The 19,152-nt window shown below is 50.6% G+C and overlaps 1 protein-coding gene across 5 annotated transcripts in view; it reads right to left on the reverse strand.

Annotated features, from left to right (window-relative positions):
• The window catches only part of PSTPIP1 (proline-serine-threonine phosphatase interacting protein 1), a 44,619-nt gene that overhangs the window by 5,916 nt on the left and 19,551 nt on the right, over window positions 1-19,152 (reverse strand). For 3 of the 5 annotated variants that reach the window (XR_002829024.1, XM_023753163.1, XM_023753161.1), the window contains exons 2-11: window positions 17,323-17,423; window positions 16,301-16,375; window positions 9,713-9,747; window positions 9,378-9,484; window positions 6,874-6,936; window positions 6,144-6,242; window positions 5,058-5,201; window positions 3,343-3,441; window positions 2,143-2,239; window positions 1,542-1,632 (exon numbers count right to left, since the gene is read on the reverse strand). Coding sequence is in view for 4 of the 5 variants with exons in the window: in XM_023753163.1 (XP_023608931.1) it covers window positions 1,542-1,632; window positions 2,143-2,239; window positions 3,343-3,441; window positions 5,058-5,201; window positions 6,144-6,242; window positions 6,874-6,936; window positions 9,378-9,484; window positions 9,713-9,747; window positions 16,301-16,375; window positions 17,323-17,423 (911 nt within the window). In the remaining variant the exon portion in view is untranslated. Of the gene's footprint in view, window positions 1-1,541; window positions 1,633-2,142; window positions 2,240-3,342; window positions 3,442-4,023; window positions 4,104-5,057; window positions 5,202-6,143; window positions 6,243-6,873; window positions 6,937-9,377; window positions 9,485-9,712; window positions 9,748-16,300; window positions 16,376-17,322; window positions 17,424-19,152 lie in introns of all 5 variants that reach the window. The other 2 variants (XM_023753162.1, XM_006087924.3) reach the window with 1 other exon arrangement.

Below are 19,152 nucleotides of genomic sequence, written 5' to 3' on the forward strand. Positions count from 1 at the left end.
ATTTTTTACCTCCTTGCTTAAATTTATTCCTAGGTATTTTATTCTTTTTTATGCAATTATGTATGGATTTGTTTTCTTAATTTCTCTTTCATTATTGGTATACACAAAGGCAACCAAATTCTGAATATTAATTTTGTATCCTGCTATTTTGCTGAATTCATTTATTAGATCTAATAGATTTTTGGGTGGAATCTTTGGGTTTCTCTCTATATAGTATCATGTTATCTGCAAATAATGATAGTTTTACTTCTTAATTTCCAATTTGGAATGTCTTTTATTTATATTTCTTGTCTGATTGCTGTGGCTAAGACTTCCAACACTATATTCAGTAATAGTCTGAGTGGGTATCTTTGTCATGTTTCATTTCTGTCCTTTGTTGACACTGTCCCAGGTAAGCTTTTTCATCCATTTTTTTTAAATGACCACCTATGATGGGGTACAGGTCCTCACTGGGGGTGCAAGGAGACCTGAATACCCCAAGATTTTGGGTAACATTGTGAGGTTGTGAATGTCCTTTTTCTGGGGTCACTGCCTTGTCAAAGTTCTCAGAGGAGTGTGCTGTGCTCCCTGCTCTGAGCTGAGGTGGTTCTCATGAGCCTCTGCTTCCTGGGGGCTTCTAGCATGGAGCTCCTGAGGTCTTGGAAATGAGCAGTCCTCAGAGGGCTGGGAGCTCCATCGACAACCCCCACCCCACCCCCGCTCCATCCCCTCCCCATTTCCCTTGTCTACTTCCCAAAGGCAGGGCCTTCTCTGCACAAGGTTGGCTGGAGAGAGGTCGTCATGACAGCCTCAGGCTGAGGGTTGGGTACAGGTACCATGTGAACCCCACAGATGCTCCTAGATGCCCATAGACAGGGTATATGGGCCCCTCCAGAATCTGGCTGCTGGGGGTGCTCTCTGAGCAGGCTAAGGTGCTACAGTTGCCTGTTATCCAAGGCCTAAAGCAACAGGATCCTTTGGTTCTGAGTCTGATCCCAACACTCATGGGCCCTAGACCTAAAGAAGGAGAGTGACTTGTGCAAGTGATACACTGAGACATGGCACTAGGATCTTATCACAGCTAGGCCAGGGAAGGGCTCCTGAAGAGCCTGGAGAATTTTCCAAAAGTACTGGCTGTAAGGCCTGCTCCTATGCCCTGATCCTGCACCAGTGGGAGAGTGTCTTCACTGCAGCCTGACAGTCCAGGGCACCAACCCAAGCTAGCAGCAGGGTCCCCCACCAGAGAAAATGAAGTCAACCCAGAGGTTGAAGCCTAAGGTGTATGCTGGGACTCCCTGGAGCTCTCAGCATTCACTAATGAGTAAGTTGGATGTGATTATTTGTTTAATGCCTGGGCCCCCTTGGGGTGAGGGTGTCATGAAGTCAGGTTGAAGCTGTCTTGTTCCCAGAGAGTACTCAGCACGTGAACACTGCATCAGGCACATAGTAGATGGTTAATAAATACATGTGAAACAGCCAGGTGCAGGAGGAGAGTCTGGACCTGCTTCTCCCCCCTCCCCCCCTTATATCCCCCCACCTCAGCATCAAAGTAGGTGTCTCACCTTTTTATCATGCCACAGGAAGGTTGTATGCCAGGGCTGCCAGATGATATGGTGACTTCCCGATCATAGTAGTTCTGGTAGGGTACTGGAGCTATAGGTAGTAAGCTGTGAGGTCCAGGGTGGCCGAGGGCAGGGCAGGAAAAACCTCTGCCACCTGATACCCCAACCTGTCCCCATCCAGAAAACCAGACTGGGGCCCCACTTTCCCATCCTTGGCCCTGGCCTGCCCTTGTATTTGAGGAAAAGGCCTGTCTCACTTCCATGAGAGGCCCCACTGTGGGCACCACCAAGAATGAATATTCTGGACTCATAATTTAGTGGAACCAAACTGGCTGGGGTAGGGGCTCTGAAGAGGCTCTCCACATCCACTCCCTTTCTGAATATTATAGTGTTATTAAGCTCTGCTCATCCTCTGCCTTAGGGGACCATACTATCCTTGGCCCCTCCCTGAGATCTGGCCACATCTCCTCCACCCAGAAGGGATCTATGAACCACCCGAGTCCTGTCTTGGCAGTTGAGGCTCAGAGAATTTGGGCAAGGTTTCCTAGGGACAGGCAGGCCTGGACCCAGAGGCCATGCTGCCTGTGGGTCTGGGCCTTACCTGGGGGCTCAGTGCCTGTACTCTTGGCCTGGATGAAGCTGTTGATGTCGGCTTCCACACTGCAGCCTTCCAGCGTCACCCGAACCTCCTCGTAGAGCTGGAGGTGGGAAAGAACAGAGGCTGAGGGGCCAGGCTTCACCTCAACGTCCATCCTCATCACAGTCCTCTTTTTCTATGACTCTGAACTCTGGCCAGGGGCTTCCACCACCTCACAGGCCTTCTATGCACAGCTCAGTGCCTGTATTCAGAGGGGTCTTGAGGTGTATCCGTCCTAGGACTTCCTGAGGGGTCAGAGCCCTGGCTGATAGCATCTCCTGGTTCCTGAGCACCTCCTAGGCACAAGACCCTATGCAAGGGACTTAACTCACTTCTGTCCTCTATGGTAGATATTATTCCCTCCATTTTAGAGATGAGGAAACTCAGAGAAGGAAAGTGACTTGCCCAATATCACAGAGCAAGAATTCAGTGTAGCTGAGCTTTATTCCAGTGTGGCAGGATAAGAGCCCACCTTTCTTCCTCTGCCACAGGAGGCCACTCAGGTGGGTTCAAGTCATTTGGGTGGAGGGAGGGACCCAAAACCCTACAGCTCATGGCAGAGAGATCAGGTAAAGAACAGCAGTGAGCACCAGGGAGTCAGAGCTGCCTCAAGAGAGCTCATGGCTCTGGAGCTATATTAACAGTGGTCAGAGACCCTGGTAGAGAGGTATTGGCCCCTTTCTGCTGGGTAGGACCCACCCCAATCACCCAGCATCTTCATCTAGCTAAGTAAGGGAACCAGAATACCCAAGAGATGTCTGGGGGACAGAAAAGGGACTGGACCTCAGTTCCTACAAAGGGGAAGCCTAGAGCAGAGCAGCCCACCATCCTCCAGCCTTTCTGCAGACCTCTTTTCACCTCTCTTCTTAACAAGGGCAGAAAGAGCACATACTCAGAGTAGAGTCAAGACCTTGGACTAGGGGTGAGGAAAGAAGGCAGATGCCAGGGTAACCACAAAAGCACAGTCTTCCAGGCAGCGAGGCCATAACCCTGGGCAATACTGACTTCCCTGTCCTTGGGGTCCTGGGAGCACAGATTGAAGCCTAAGGTGTTTGCTGACAGACCCAGAGGGACCTGGGCATACTGTTGCCCAGAAGTTGCCCTTTCTTTATGCCCCTCCCCTACCAAATCACTCTGTACCCTCCCCGTCCTTGGCCCCCTGACCTCATCATCCTTGACGCACTGCATGGAGAGCTGGTTGCAGTGCACCCATAGGGCATTTCGGAGGATGGTCAGCCTGTCAAACTCTTGAAGCTGGAAGGCCTGGTTATGGGAGGGAGGGAGATGAGAAGTGAGAAGGGAGCTGCAGAGCCAGGCCAGGCTGGGCCCCACTCAACAGCTCAACTGGGACTGACAAGCCAGACTCCCTCTGCTGAAAGCCAAGTTTAACCAAAAAACCCTTGCTGGGGGTCTCCACCCCCACATCTGTGCCAGCACCTCAGGCTTTTGGTAGGGAGGTTGTGTTCCTTGTGGAGTTCCTGCCTCCATCCTCTTTCCAAGCCCTACCACACACTGGAAAGGCCCCAGGAAGATGTCATGAGAGGGGCAGTCCTAAGGGGCCCAAGGAAGCTATGGGTTTTGTCTGAGTCTCAGTTTTGGCTTCAACAAAAAGGGATGAAGGATGCCTGCCTGAAACAAAGGGAGCCAGTACATAAAGCCAGGCAGTGAGCTCCCTGGGTTAGGGACCCAGCAGGGGACTGGAGAGTGAATGCATGAGTGAATGAATGAAGGAATAAGGCCTTTCCCCCACCCCACTGCCTTATTTCCCCCCATGAAGTGGCTGGAGCAGGGACGAATGTCTTTCCTATTTTGTAGCTGGGGAAACTGAGGCCCAGGGTAACTCACCTCACAGGTGGTTTGATGTTCCTGCTCCCACTCTCCCCGCACCTTCTCCAGATGCTCAATGTTCTGTCTGTATACCCGCTCTAGAAACACAAGTAGCCCTCAGGGAGGCCAACAGCCTAGACACCTGCTTCCACTGCTCACCCCTTGGTTCCTGCAATGCTCCTGCTCAGAGTGCCCTCTTCCCCAGACAGACCTGCCCTGGCTGCTGGTATCTCATTTGGACACTTGTCAGGGCCACCCACTATGGTACTGCTCCTTTTGGGGTGACTCTTAGCTCTCCGTTGTGCTCTGAGTTGCCCAAGTCTGGAGTGGAGCCCATATATCCAAAGCCAGAGTCCAGCTGTTTTGCCATTCCTGGGTCCCACCCTCTCACTTTCCAGATGAGAAACTGAGGGCAGTACTGAAGGAGAGTAGAGAGGAGTATGGTAGCTGTTGGGCTGGGGACGCAGCAGGCTTGGCCATGACCTGTCCCCAGAACTCTGGGGTTCACACATCCCCTAGCCATGGGAGCAGCTGGGTCCTGGGAGAGGCAGAGCAGAAGGGAGACACTTTTCAGAAGGGAGCAGGGTGAAATTTCTGACCTAAGAGGTATGCTGGTAGAGACAAGTGGCGTTGGGTTTTTGGCATCAGGTGAAAGACAGAGGAGACAGACCCAGAGAAGGCAGTGTGTGTGTGTGTGTGTGTGTGTGTGTGTGTGTGTGTGTGTGAGAGAGAGAGAGAGAGAGAGAGAGAGATAAGAGAGATTTGAGTGGGTCTGTCTACCATGATGGTGACTGTGAAAGTACTGTGCTCTAGAGCCTGATGACTTTGGTTGGAATGTAGTCAACACCACTATTGACTCCATGACCTTAGGCAAGTTACTTAACCTCTCTGTGCCTCATCTGTTAAAAAAGGGGATAATAATAATAATATCAGTCACCTCATAGGATTGTTGTGCAAATTAGTTAAAACATGCAAAGCACCAAGAATAGTCTTGGCAATTGAGAGAACATGAATATGGAAGTGAGAGTGATGACTTATGACACTGTAGTCACCTGTGAGTTTGTACATCCCCAGGGTAGGAAAGTGTGCAGTGTTGGGAAGGTCTGTCCAATCCACCGCCTAGGTCTAAGGAGGCAGGTGGGCCACATACCTGCCTCCATGGCTGAGTCCTTGCACTGCTTGGCTTTATTCTGGCTCTGAGGAGGCAAAGGAAAAACAGTGCTGAGCCTCTGTCCTGGAGACCACCCAGCCCCAGCTTAGGACTCCCAGCCTCCTGGGTGACTGAAGTGCCTCTGTCACAACCCTCCCTGACCACCCAGGGGACACTCAGGAGCCAACTTGTGAACAAGTTCCATCATTTACTCCAGCTTCACCCCACAAAGGACCACAATAAAAAAGGTTTTAATAAAAAAGAAGTAAAAACAGAAACTTGCAGCCCATGAAAACTAGATATCAGGACCTAGAAAGAGAAATATAGATCAGGAGCCAGGACCTGAGGCTCCATGTGGCCAGTGCTGAATCTACTGGTTGGGACTTGGGCTCTGGTTCCCAACTTGCTGCCCCCAAATTCACCCCCACCCCCCTGCCCTCTCTGGGCCTCAGTTTTCATGTATATGCAATGGGCAAAAGGTGTTCTTGGGCTCTGGTAGCTCTGCTACCCCCACTCTGGCCCAGAGACCAGAGTAGTCATGAGCTTGGGCTCTGGATGACTTAGGTTTGGATCCTTTCTCTGTTGCTTCCTGGCCCTGAGACCTTGGACAAGCCACTCACCATCACTGGGCCTTAGTTTCCTTTCTGTGACATGGGCCCACTGTGCCCCTCTCCAAGGGTTATGTGAGAGTTAGCATCTGCTCTCATTGCCCTGGGCTGCAGAGGGCTTGCTTTGAGGAATTGGTCCTTGGGTGTAGCCAGGAGATGGCAAAAGGGGATCAAGCTGACCCTGTCAATTCATGCCCCGAGATTCTAGGAAACCCATTTTACAGATGGGAATGTGAGGTTCAGAGAGGGGTGGAAAGCTATTATGTTCCATATGCAGACCTTGCCTGGTTGGGGGGGGGGTCCTACAGCACCCCTTCCCTGCCTTACTTACCCTGCCCCAGCTCTGGGAGACAGCATATGGCCTCAGTGGCCCCACAAACCTTTTCCACCTGTTTCTGTTGGCCACTGATGCTAATACGCTCGAAGGCCTGCTCGGCGTCATCTGCGTCCCGGCACTTCTGCTCATATGTCTTCTTGGACTGGACATGTGTAAGGGTGTGACTTGCGGGGGCCCAGAGTGAGGCTCCCTGAGCCCAGTCTCCCTTCTTCCTGTTGGGGGCTATGAATGGAGAGGGGGCCTCCTCCCCAGGGACAGGGATCTGAAGGTCCAGAATAAGAGGGAGAGGGAGTCTTGTTCCCATACCCCTACCCACTGGGGACATTGTAGCCCTGCCCAAGGCCCAACCTTTTCAGAGGGGAGATCACATTAAACCACCAGTAAGTCCCTGAAAATACCATGCATCCTCATGATACTAGTAGCCTCTGCACATGCTATCCCCTCTCATGGAGCCTTTTTCTCCTCACCCAGTATCCTAAGAGACACAGCTCAGGGGTCCCTTCTCCCTCCACCCTTGGAGTCTACAGCTGACAGCATGTATCACACTGTGGGCCACTGTCTGACACTGACCACCTTCCTATCAGTCAAGAGTCTCCCATGAGCAGTGCCAGGGCTGATCCATGTGGGGCTTTGGTACCCAGTGCAGCCCTGAACACATGGATGTTCCTGGATAAAGATCTGAGGCAAGCCTTCTCCCAGGTGCCCATCCCAGGTCTCCTGGGGTCCACACTTTGGGCTCTGCATCCTTCACGGCCCAAGAGCCTTGCACCCACCTCCATGACCTTCTTATAGAGTGACAGCTTGCTCTTCTGAACACGGTCCATGACAGCCTCGTACTGCAGGGGACATGAAGCTCTTAGTCGGGGTGGGGGGGGGGCTGTGGCCTCTGGACAGTCCCCTAGGCCAAGAGGATGGGGCTCCCCTGGGATGAGGTGTAGCACTTTTCCCCCTCACCCAGCTCTGAAAGGCATAGTGACAAGATGTCCTCCCTCTCCTATTGCCTGTTCTTTTACAATTGCTGCTCAGAACAGAAAGCTAGAGAAGCCCAGGACATGTGTATGTCCACCATGTCCTCTCATTGGCTGCAGACTCCAGCCAGGACTTGGTCTGTAGCTGGAGAATATCCAACTTACATGTGTATACATACACACACACACACACACACACACACACACACACATACACAGAGTCCTCACTCACAAGCCTCTGCACCCACTCACAGCTGTCACACACTGTGCACACACGTTAGTTCCACATGACACACATGCAGAAGTACACACTAAAAGGCCCCCATGCTCCTACTGCTTCCACTGCTCCATTGCTCCCACTGCTCCTACTTGCACACACAGGCCTTCACATACACAGTCACAGAGTGCCCATAGACACCATTCACAAGTATACACAAGCACACTCCTATGTTCCCCTTGTACAGGCCTATTCACACTTAGTCATGGCCACACGCAGGTACACAGGCCATTGCACCCTCAACTCTCCTCCCAGGCAGCTTGTTCAAATAGAGAAGACAAAACTCAGCCTAGACAGAAAATTAGAATAAGCTGTGAGAAGAATCAGAAATGAAATGACTCTTGTGTTGGGGCTGGAGCCATTTTGTGTCTGAGGTCACAGTAGGGCATGTGCCAGTGGAGAGATCTCAGGCAAGCACCTGGTCACATATAAATACACTGAGACACACGAACATGCTCATAGGTGTGCACACATGTGTGCCTACACACACACATACAGGCCCACATACACACATGCCCAAGCATGTGCACACACATGCCCAGGCAGGCTTCCCCTAACACTATATCACAGCTCTCAACTTGTGGAGGTTCTGGCCGATCTGGGGAAGGTGTTGGTCTGTCCAAAACAGCTTTTGTAAGCATATAGACCTTCTGGCCACAGGAGAGCTTAAAGTAGCCAGCCTGGGGCCTCACTGTCACAGCAAGCTCTCTGCATGCTCTACAGGCAAGTCCCCTCTCCAAGAGGTCACCTGTTCCAGCATCTCAAGGTAGCACAGGCTTCTGGAGCTAGCTTTGGGGACCCACTGTCTGCTTAGGAACCCAAATTTAGAATTCCAAAAGCCTGAGACCCTGCCTGGCCAGATGGGTAGACAGGGAGGGCAGCCACATTGAATTTCTGTGGCCAGAGCCACTAACTAGAGCTGGTGCCCTATCTGTGAAGACTAATGGGGACCTGGTCTGGGATGGATCCCCAAAGCTTAGGCAGTGGGCATAAATGTCCCATCCTGCAAGAAGAAAACTGAGGCACAGAGAGGGGAAGTAGCTGGGTAAGGACACCCAAGCCCATCCTAGCCCCAACAATAAGCTGACACCTTTTTCTCCTTTACAGCTCAGTTGTATGGACTTGTCCATTTTCATTTTTTTTTGGATATTTCACAAGAATCCTTTCTCTCCAAATAAGAAATATTTCTGTGTGCTGATGTCTCCCTCCCTGTCCAGAGCAACACCCTTATCACTAAGACCCTAGAGTCTGAGCATGTGTTCTCACTTGTCCTCCCAGCAGGCCATATACTCAGCCAATCAGTCTCAGGTTTTGGGAGGGGAATCTGGGACACAGAGATCACCAAGCCCTCCTCCCACTCCACCACTGCAGCTTTCCTGACACATTGCCTTCAACCTCTGCTTGCACACTTCCCATGAAAGAGCCTCACTTATTTTCCATGCAGTTCCTCCATCTAGAAATAGCCATGCCCTACACCTGGGTGAGAAGTATTGTGGATGCTGAAATAAGCGTAACACCCCCTACTACCAGCAGGCTCTGTTTCCCCCCTCAGCCTTGGGCAGCCCTGCAGAGTGGCCAGTGACTGGTTCCAGGTCTGCTTTTCTCCCAGAAAAACAGCTTGGATCCTTGGGCTCAGGACCAATCTTTGGTGACTCCCCAATTTAGTTTTCTTTCTTTGGATAATTCCAAGCTGTCATTGTCCCTCTACAGTCTGCTGTGATAGGATGGTCAACAAGACTGATGTCTTCTCCTCTTTCTGACAGCTCAGGGAAGGACCCCTAGGGGGGCTCCTAGGCCTGTGAGCTGAGTCCTTCCCTTTTTTCTTCAAATCACCCTCACCCCCAAACCTGGGGTACTGCCCCCATACTCCATGGGACCGCTGGCCCCAGGGACTTTATTTTGGTGGGAAGGCCCTAGGTCACTCACTCACATACACTGACGTAGGGTCCATCTCCTCCCACCTCCAGAGTGAAGATGGCCACCTCCCACTTGGGGTCTTGGTGATGGAGGAACACCCCAGCACCTGCTTCACCTTTTTTCTCTGCTCCTTCTGCCTCTCTCGGAAGTCCTCAAGGCTGCGGAGCTCCTCGCGCAGGGCCAGGGCCAGCTGCATGTGGGAGTTGCCAATGTCTTCCATTTCTGAGGGCAGAGTATAGACATTGGTCTCCCACATCAGACAGATGGGTGTCAGCCACATACACATTCACCCCACCTAAGCTAGTTTCTGTCATCCCAAATCCTCCGTTAGTCCCACAGACCTGTGTGCAGCCTAAACTCCTCTCCTGGCCAGAATCCATCCACCTCTGTCTATGTTCCCAGAAGGTCCTGTTACCCTACAGCCTGGGGTAGAAGACAGTTGGGACTTACGCTGCTTCAGGGAGTCAAAGGAGGCCCTCAGGGAGCTGCAAAACAGAGAGGCCAGGGTCAGCAGGAGGATAATGCAGTGGAACCTGAAGTCCCACCAGGCCCCAGGAACTTTATTTTGGTGGGAAGGCCCTAGGTCACTCACTCACATACACTGACCTAGATAGACCCAATGGAACTGGGATTTCTAGAAGGCAAAGCTTTTTCTTTGGAAATTATAAAGCAATCAAATCTCCCCACTGAGGCAGAATGCTCCTGGCTTCTGCATGTCCTCAGGGCCCCTTTCCTCCCTCTTTGGAGCCCCTTTCCTGGCTGAGGTAGGAGAAGGCAGGGTTTAGACCTGGATTTAGGCAGGTGGCCTGGAGGATATTTTGGAGGAAGCTGGATGGGAGGGGGCAAGCAGGGAAGGGGTGAAGGAGGAGAGAAATGGGGGGAGGGCAACAGGAAGAAGAGGATGTGCAGATGAGAACAGTGGGAGACTATTTCTGGCCCCTGGCTGGGGTGGCTCGGTGGACACTGGTGACACCTCTAAGGGGGACCCAGGAGGGAAGATAAGGAGTTTACTTCCCTGAGGTGTGCTGAACCTGAGGTGCCTGAGAGAAACCAGAAGAAGGAGTCATAAGGCAGCAGGGTGGGCAGCAGGGAGAGCAGGAAGGGAAGAGGCTGGCACCTGGCCTGGAAGGTAGGAGAAGACACCAGAGGGTAGGGGTTGCCAGATGGAGCAAATAAAAATACAGGACTACAATTAAATTTGGACTTAGATCAAACAACTAATACATTTTTAGTATGTATTCCCCATTAATATTTGAACGTACTTACATTTAAAAAGCTCTTGTTATTTATCTGAAATCCAAACTTAACTGGGAATACTGTATTTTATCTGGCAGCCCTGCCGAGGGGGCTTGTACACAGAACCATGAACCAAGTTGAGGCCTAAGCAAAGATGTTGGAGCCCAGCCAGGACTCAGTTCTGTCGGCTGATAGATAATGTGGCACCATGAGGCAGAGTGCTCTTTGGTTCAGAAACAGCATGGGTGGGCAGAGTGCCCATCAGCTTTCAGAGGGGTGAGCTCCCTGTTTTGTGCAGGAGAGGTGATTTGGAATCCCAGCATAGGAACCCAGCAGGCCCTGGATAGGGGCTCCTGTTCTGGATTCCCACATGCAGATGCTAGAGCCAGGCAACCTGGGTTCAGTCCAGGCTCTATGTAACCTTGGACAAGTTAATTATACTTTTTGTGTCTCAGTTCCCCTTTTGTAAAATGGGGATAATAATAACACAAACAGGATAATTGTGAGGATTAAATGAATTTATATGTACAAAGCATCTCTGTTGGGATCCAGATATTGTTGTGCAGCCCTTTCCTGAGTCCACAACTGCACACCCCCCAGTCCTGGAGGTCACCCAGGCCCCTGAACCTAACCTGAGCAATATCTCCAGTGTTCCATGTAAGAGTTTGTCCATTCCCAGGGGTAAAATTCTCTGCCTGTGTTTGTAGCCTCTTAATCAAGGAGGCAAAATCCACTGTGGCTTTCCCCTCACCAGGATGCCTGAGGAGCCACAGTGAGTGGAAGCAGATAGGGAAACTGAGGCCAGAGCATGGCAAGGCTTATTGGGGTCATGCAGAGGCAACAGGGACATGTTCTGTCCTGGATGCATCTGGCAGCTGCCCTTGGCCCAGCCTTTCTGCAGAGCAATGCGCAGGTCCCCTGGTGGCCACATGGCCACACAACATCTGCCCACGACACCCCAGGGCTCCTGCCCTCTTGCCTGCATCTCCTAGCAATCCATGCAAGGCAGGCTTCCAGGGGACTCCTTCATCCCATTGGACAGTCAGGGAAACTGAGGCCAAGCAGATGCAGCACCCTGGCAGGACCCACAGGGATCCGAGCCTAGAGAACTGTGGGGGGGTCTACTCAATGCCAGACCCCTAGCCCTAAACTAAGTGAATTTCAAAGTGTAATTTGCACATTGGCAGCATCAACATTATCTGAAGGTTTGTTGGAAATGCAGATCCTCAGGCTCCACCCCAGTCCTGAAATAGAAACTCACAGTGGGCCCAGCATATTGTATTAAGCCTCAGGTACTGCTGATGTCCATTCAAATGTGAGAGCTGCTGGCCTAAATTATTCAATTCTCACAACTCTCATCAGGGGAATGGCCTTAAACTCTTGTAGAGGATTTGGGGACCATTTGAAGGCTTTCTCTGCCCCATGAGACCCAGCAAAGATAGTTTCTCTTAGCTTTTCTATCATCCCCAGGTTCTTCCCCTTTGCCATTCAGAAAAACTGTTTCCAAGATCTTGAACTCACCTCTATTGTGTCTTCTTTGCATGTCAAGAGCAGGAACCCCGGGCAGACCTCTACCCTCTGCTATTAGTCACTGCTATCTTTGTGTATATCTCATCCAGATGCCCCTTTTGACTTGGATCTCAGGATGCTCAGCCTGAAATTCTATGCTCAAACACAGCCTACATTTCCAATATAAATATTTTCTTTTGTAACCTTCCCACCATGTGGCATGACCCACCTCAGGCCCCTGCTTTGGCCTCCCTACCCACTGCCCACCGGCTCACCAGGAGGCTGCTGCCTCCCAGCTGATAGGAGTGGCTCCTCTCACCTCCCTGTGCTGGAGGCTGGGCCTGAAGTGAGTTGGTGTCAGAGGACCCCTTCTGGTAACAGGGCCCGCCTGTCTCCCTCCAACATCCTTAGTGATGTCTTCATTCTCTGAGCTCAGAGGAAGAGAAATTATGGAAACAACAGCAACAACAAAACCCTCTCCTGGTAGGAAAACCACAGCATTTTAGGCTATGACAAGTGGGGGTGATGTGGGAATGTAATGGTGTAAGTCCATCCTCCTTCAGGAGCTGTCCTTGCTTGAGGTAACCACAGAGGGGCTTACAAGGAAATTGGCTCCAACCCTGCCCACCTTGATTCTTTTTCATTTCCTGAACCCCTACCCTTTGCAGCTTCTGGAAGCACATGCCCAGCACCCAGGATGAGCAAGTGGGGGAGGAGGTGCAGCTTTTGGGGGGAGGCGATATTTCAGCCAAAGCTCAAAGTGCAGGTACACTGGAGAAGGAAGAGATAGGGGGCAACAGTCAGAGTAAAGGCCTGGCAGTTGGAAGGGAGAGTCCAGGTGAGCTTTCTGCAGGGCTAGAAGCAATAGTGATACAGTCCTCTGCCTTCCTAATGTTGTCTTTAAAATGCATTGAAAGGGCTTATGGGATCTCTTAAGTGTGGGGACCAAGTCTTATTTGTGCATTCTCCATTGCCCAGTGGATGTTTGCTGATTTAATATGCGAAGGAGGTGAATGAGAAAAATCATTTGAAGACAGGAATAACCTCCCTTTAATGTATGTGGTTGATCCTCCAGACCCCAGTGAGGTTTCTGGCCAGTCTGAGGGCAGGGCTGACGCAGAAATGCTTCATTTTTAGGCAGCAGAGGCGAGGGAGGCCAATCAGCTCTGCCCTTTTGGCTCTCGCTGGGCTATTTCTGGGGTCACTTAACTTCCTGGCTTTGTTGTCTCTGTTTGCCTCCAACAAACCTGTGCATCCCCTGCCCTCTGCCTGCCCTCCAAGGGGCTGAGAATGAGCATCTTGTGGGACCTGGGGATCTTGGCCATGGGGAGGCTAAGGGAGGTCCCAGCCCCCAAGCTAAATAGTCAAGCCACCTTTCCCAGAGGGGCTAACCCCAAATATACTTCCACAAATGTCCACAACAAAGAAGTGACCCAGGCTGTCATTCACTCTTTCCACAAAGAGCCCTCCAGGTTGGTGTGGGAATGGGGTGATCTGATCAAAGCCAAGACCCTGATAGTTAGGCAAAGCTAGAGTGTCTGGGAGAATTTCCTGGAGGTGATAGGCATTAGAGGGTTCTAAAGGGCGGGAAGATGAAATCACCCTCAGTGTACTAGACTCTGGCTTCAGGATGGTGGGGCCCTTTATTTTATTTATTTTTAAAATTTTGAATCCCCCTGACTTAGTGTGGGGAGATTCATAGTAGGTGCTCCATACATGCTTGCTGAATAAATGGATGGGTATGGGTACTTGGTCCATAGTTAGAGAAAGGAATAACGGAATGGTCTCACTAACCCTGGTACAGGCCATGCGATTCAACAGCAATACTTATTAAGAACCTATTGTGTGCTGGGAGCTGCATGGGGCATGGCTCTAAGGGAGGCAGCCAGTGAGCTGAGATTATTCCATTCCTGCCTCTGAATGTGCCTTGCACTTTCCCACCTCCAGCTTTTGTCCATGTCAGTCCTTTGGCAGAAAGACACCTCCGCTCCATTTCTACATCTCCCAGGGGGTTTCCTCCCTAGTCCACCCTGCTATGCCCTGCTCCTCTGGTCGCAGCAGGTTGATAGGGAGTTGGAGGCAGTGCTGGTTTGCACACACTACTCCCGGCCTGCTCTGGACCCTCCGTGGCTGAGCTGTAAAGGCCCCTGCAGGTTTTGTTTCTGTCTCTCCTGCTGCAGGTTCAGCATACCCAGCCCAGGCTCCAGCTCCTCCCTGTGGGCAACAAGGCAGACCCAGACTCTATTCCCTGCCCCAGCCTGGGGCTCCCATGTTGGATGAAGGCTCCCCCTCTAGGGGCTCACAGTTTCCAGCATTCTGGGCCAGAGAGGGGCTGGGTCCCAAAGAAATGGTTGAGGCTGCCCAGTCAGGCCTCTCAGCCCCAAACTAAGCAGGGTGACCCCAATTATCTGACTTATTGAACAGCCTGTGAAATTGTTAAGACCCCATATTTATTAGACATTTCCATGGGTTGCTGCTCGCTGCTCAACATTGTGACTGCCCAGAGCAAATCTTGAAAGTGACTGACCACTTTCATAGTCTAGAACCCAGGACTCAGAGTGGGAATGGCCATCCCAGGTTCACACATTAAATAGGGCAGGGCAGACCTCGCCCTACTCAGCCTCCTATGACCACACGGGAGATTAGGCCCTGAACATGGCTCTGGCCACTTCATAGTTCTAAAACCCAGACAAGATATTGTGTACCTCTCCATCCTTCCAACTGTCCACCCTGGCTCCACTTTCATTTTATGCTCCTCCTTAGTGGCTTCTTCTTCCTGTTTTAAATCCCCTGTGACTCACAGCTCCTTAGCCTGGGCTCCCATCGTGACCCTGCCTGGAGCACCCTTCCAACTCCTCTTTTTCTGGGAAAGTTTTCCTTTTACAGCTGGCCCAGGAAGCCAGGAGGCAGGCAGGGACTCCTTCCTGGTCATGCTTCCCCTAACTGGGACAGACAAAGAAGGGCCCCAAGAGATTCCATTCATTCATCACCATGTCCTCAGCCCTCCTCTGTGCCCAGCCTGTTTCCAACCTCGGCCCTGCCCCTGGAAGACCCTCAGCCCATGTTCCTGTTGATCTTCACAATAGTCCCCTAGATTGGGCAGATGAGAATCAAACTCAGAGAGGTTAAGCAACTTGCTCATAGCCACACAATTCACAAAAGCTGAGTGAGGACTAGAGCTCATGAATTCTTTCTTTGCACTCATGTTTTTTTTGGTCCAATGCACAAACTGAGCATTTATCTCCTCTGGTTCATAACATTTTAAAATCTTTCTTTAGGTTTTCCCATGATTTTTCTGGATCCAGGTGGGAAGCAGGAACCAGCCAGGGTCCCCTAGATCTTTAGAAGACCTAGACTAGAGAGTGTTCAGGGCACTGAAATGGCTTTGGAGCTGACAGGTTTTGGGGTCACTTTCCTTGAGCAGAGCCAGGCACTCACAGGCTTGATTTCCAGGGAGCAGGGGTTGCTATGGCAGCTGCAGGCTAAGGTCAGGTCTTGGGGCTCCTGGGTAGGAGAAGGACTCATCAGAGCCCTTTTAGAACTTAGAGTCCAGTGTTTTGTCTTTTAGGCTGGCTCAGTCCTCACCCTGGAAAAGAGTTCACATTTTCCCAAGGTAGCCCCTCCACTGTTAGAAAGTTCTCCTTCAGCCACTCTCAAATTATCACTCTTTCCCCATCTGTTCCTCTGCCCAGCTGTCTGCACACAGAGACCCAGGTTTCAAGGCTCAAAAAGCCTGGCTGCTTCACCCCAGCAGCTGCCTTTATTGCCTCTCCTGGTAACTAGGCTTAAGCTGAGCCCCTGGACTCCTTTAATCTTTTGAGGAAGGTTGCATTATTATCCTGACTCACTGATAAGGAAACAGGCACAGAGAATGTCAGTGACCAGACCATGATTACACAGCTGGTGGGTGAGGAGCTGGTACTAGAGTGCATGTGTGTCCTCACCTTGCAGCCTAGGCTGAGCCAACACTGTAAGGGACTCAGCAGCTCTTGGAAGGCCTGTCACCTGCCCCTCAGGGCTCTAGGACTTTGGGGGAGGTTGTATGGCTATGCTGCAAGTGCGTGAGGACAGATGGCCCCTGCCCTCCTGCCCAAGACCTTCCCACCACCCAGACCACTGGATTTTCTCCCATACACAGAATCTGATCTCTCAATACCCAAGAGAGCTGTCCATCCCTGCCCTGGGAGCCACCCAGACCCTTCCTGGCCATGCCCAGTCCACCCTAAACCCTATCTAAATGCCCAGAAAGTGCCTGGTAATGGAGGAGGAAGCCCAGGCTCTGGGACCTCTTACTTGATCTCTGTCTGGCCACCTGCTTTCCGGGCGATCTGTACCAGCTCCTTCCCGTACCGCTCCTCTGCTTGGGCCCTGCAAGAACAAAGCATGGGCATTGCATCTCCTCCAGTTCTGTTGGCCATGGCTCCCTCAAATGTCTGCAGATCCCTCAAAAGTCTGTGACAGGACCGGAGAAGCCACCCTCTTAGCATCTGGGAGCAGGTTGGTTTTCCAGGCTCCTCCTTCAGAAAGTTAAGCCCCCAGCACTTTCTCCAAATCAGGGGTGGGGAACATCCAGCCTGCAGGCCATATCATTTGGTCTGGCCCTGCCAAGGCAACCGCAGGCAGGAGTCAGAATTCAATAAATCTAGAAGTTTTTTTCATAGCAATATAATTTTAAGTTGATAATTTTGTATGGCCTACAAATAATGTTATAAATATCCAAATGGCCTTTGGCAGAAAAAAGGTTCCCCACACCCGTTCTAAATAAATATTGGCCAAATACAGGTACATCTGAAGAGTCTTGGTATTATTTGCCCACTTGGGGAAGGCCCACATCTGGGGAAACACAGGAAAGCCACAGTCATGACTTTTTTTTTGTAAGGAAAATAACTTTAATGTATAAAATATGCTATAACATAATATAGGAAAAGGCAATACGTTTTAAGAGAAATGGTCCAACTTTCTGAATATTTTTTTTATGTACTCATATTTTCAATATCAGGAAAAAATGGTTGTCATTTTATTTCTTTTTTTACTTTTATATTTTTATTGTTGACACTATTACAGATGTCCCCCATTTTCCCCATCCTTTGCCCACCTTCACCCACCTTTACCCACCTTGGCCTTCATCACACTGTTGTCTGTGTCCATGGGCTATACTTATATGTTCTTTGGCTAATCTCTTCACCTTCTTTATCACCACCACCCTCTTCCTGACAGCAGCTTGGCTGGGATGGGCAACCTCAGTCATTTTCCAGAACTAGGTGGAGGGTAGCCTCCCTCCTACACCTACCCTCGCCGACCCTGTTGGTGCTCACCTCTGCCTCAGAAGCTCTTCCATGTCCTTGCACATCTTCCTGCCATCCAGCAGCCGCTGCAGCAGCATCTCGTAGCCTGTGTGGGCTGTGAAGTCCCTGCACTGTCACACAGAACATAGGGATGTGAGAGGACCATACTAGACAGTGCTGGGTGGAGAGCATAGCCTGGCAAGTACCCCTCTGACCACCTCCCCTTCTGCCTCTATCTCCCTCATTCAAAAGCTCTTAAGATTCAGGACCTGGCTTCAAACAGGCACACAGAAGGCCCCACCTCTCCCCACTGCTCCACATGTAAAGATAACAGGTATGTAAGTGAGACCTACCTGGAATCAGAGCTTACAGTCCAGGGAGCAACAACTCCCTAATGCAGGACAGCCATGGGAAGAGCCACTACCAAGGCCCCATGATGACAGCCTTTACAGGGTCCCCTGCACTGCTCGCTCCTGTCATTATTTCAATAACCCTATTATCTCAGCTGTGTATGAAAACTGAGTCACAGATGGGTGAAATGTGCCCAGGGTGACACAGCTTGAAAGTCATCTGGGTCAAGTCCATGCTCTTAACCTCTACACTATATGGTCTCTGCACTATATGGGCTGTCTGTGTGGGCTCATGTAATCCTCTCATGCCCACCAAGTAAGGTAGGCTCTGAAGGTGACTTAAGTCAGGACTGGGTACACCGACACACATTTAGAACACAGGTAGGACATTTCACACATCTAGGACACGTAGGGCACATCTAGCACACCTAGCACATTTGGCACAAAACCTGGTTCACTCCAGGTCCACCTCTTAACCAGGGCAGTTGAGGAAGTGCGTCTTGGAGAATTCAAGACACAGATCCTATTTTACCTCCCACCCAGCATTTGGTGGCTGTTTCTGAGCCATCTAATTCTCTTTTCTCATCCCTGGAGTGGACTCTGAACTTCTGGTGTAGGAAGTTGGGGAGGGAGGTCATACTCAAGGACTAGGAAGGGACAGAAGTTCTCCTAAGACATCTCTAGGTCTAGGGAGTGGTTCTTGGGGTCAGGCTGCCTCCTCAAAGCTCACTGACTGCCAGGGGAGGAGGTGATGAAATGTCATACTGAAAACAGAGGCTTTTATGTCTCTGGCCCCAACATACATTCATATTATATATATGTTTTATTGTTGAGAGTATTACAGCTGACCTGCCCTGCCCTTTATTCCCCTCCTCGTTGCTCTCCTCCACCCAGATTCCACCTTACCCCAGGCCTTGACTACCCTATTGTCTGTGTCCTTGGGTAATGCATATTTGCATATAAGTCCTTTGGTTAATCTCTTCACACTACCCTGCCCCCTTCCCTCAGAGATTCATTACTCGATTCCATGTTTCTATGCCTCTGATTCTATTTTATTCATCAGTTTATTTTATCCATTAGATTCTTTGTTTGTTTATTTTGATTTTAGATTCAATTGTTTGTTTATTTGTTTATTTATTTATTTATTGTTAATCCTCACCTGAGGATAGTTTTCCATTGATTTTTAAAGAGAGTGGAAGGGGGGAGGGAGACAGAGAGAGAAACACCAATGTGAGAGAGACACATCGATTGGTTGCCTCCTGCACATGCCCCAACCAAGGCCGGGGATGGAGCCTACACTGAGGTATGTGCCCTTGACCAGAATCGAACCCGGGACCCATCAGTTTATGGGCTGATGCTCTATCCACTGAACCAAAATGGCTAGGGCTATCCATTTTTTTAAAAAAATTTCTTTATTGATTAAGGTATTACTTATGTGTCTTTATCCCCCCAGGCCGACTATGCAGGGCGGATATGCAGAGAACGGCAGGATAGGTGCACGGCGTGGACA

The sequence above is a fragment of the Myotis lucifugus genome, unplaced genomic scaffold (genome assembly GCF_000147115.1).
Source record: "Myotis lucifugus unplaced genomic scaffold, Myoluc2.0 scaffold_41, whole genome shotgun sequence".
Taxonomy (NCBI): Eukaryota; Metazoa; Chordata; class Mammalia; order Chiroptera; family Vespertilionidae; genus Myotis; species Myotis lucifugus.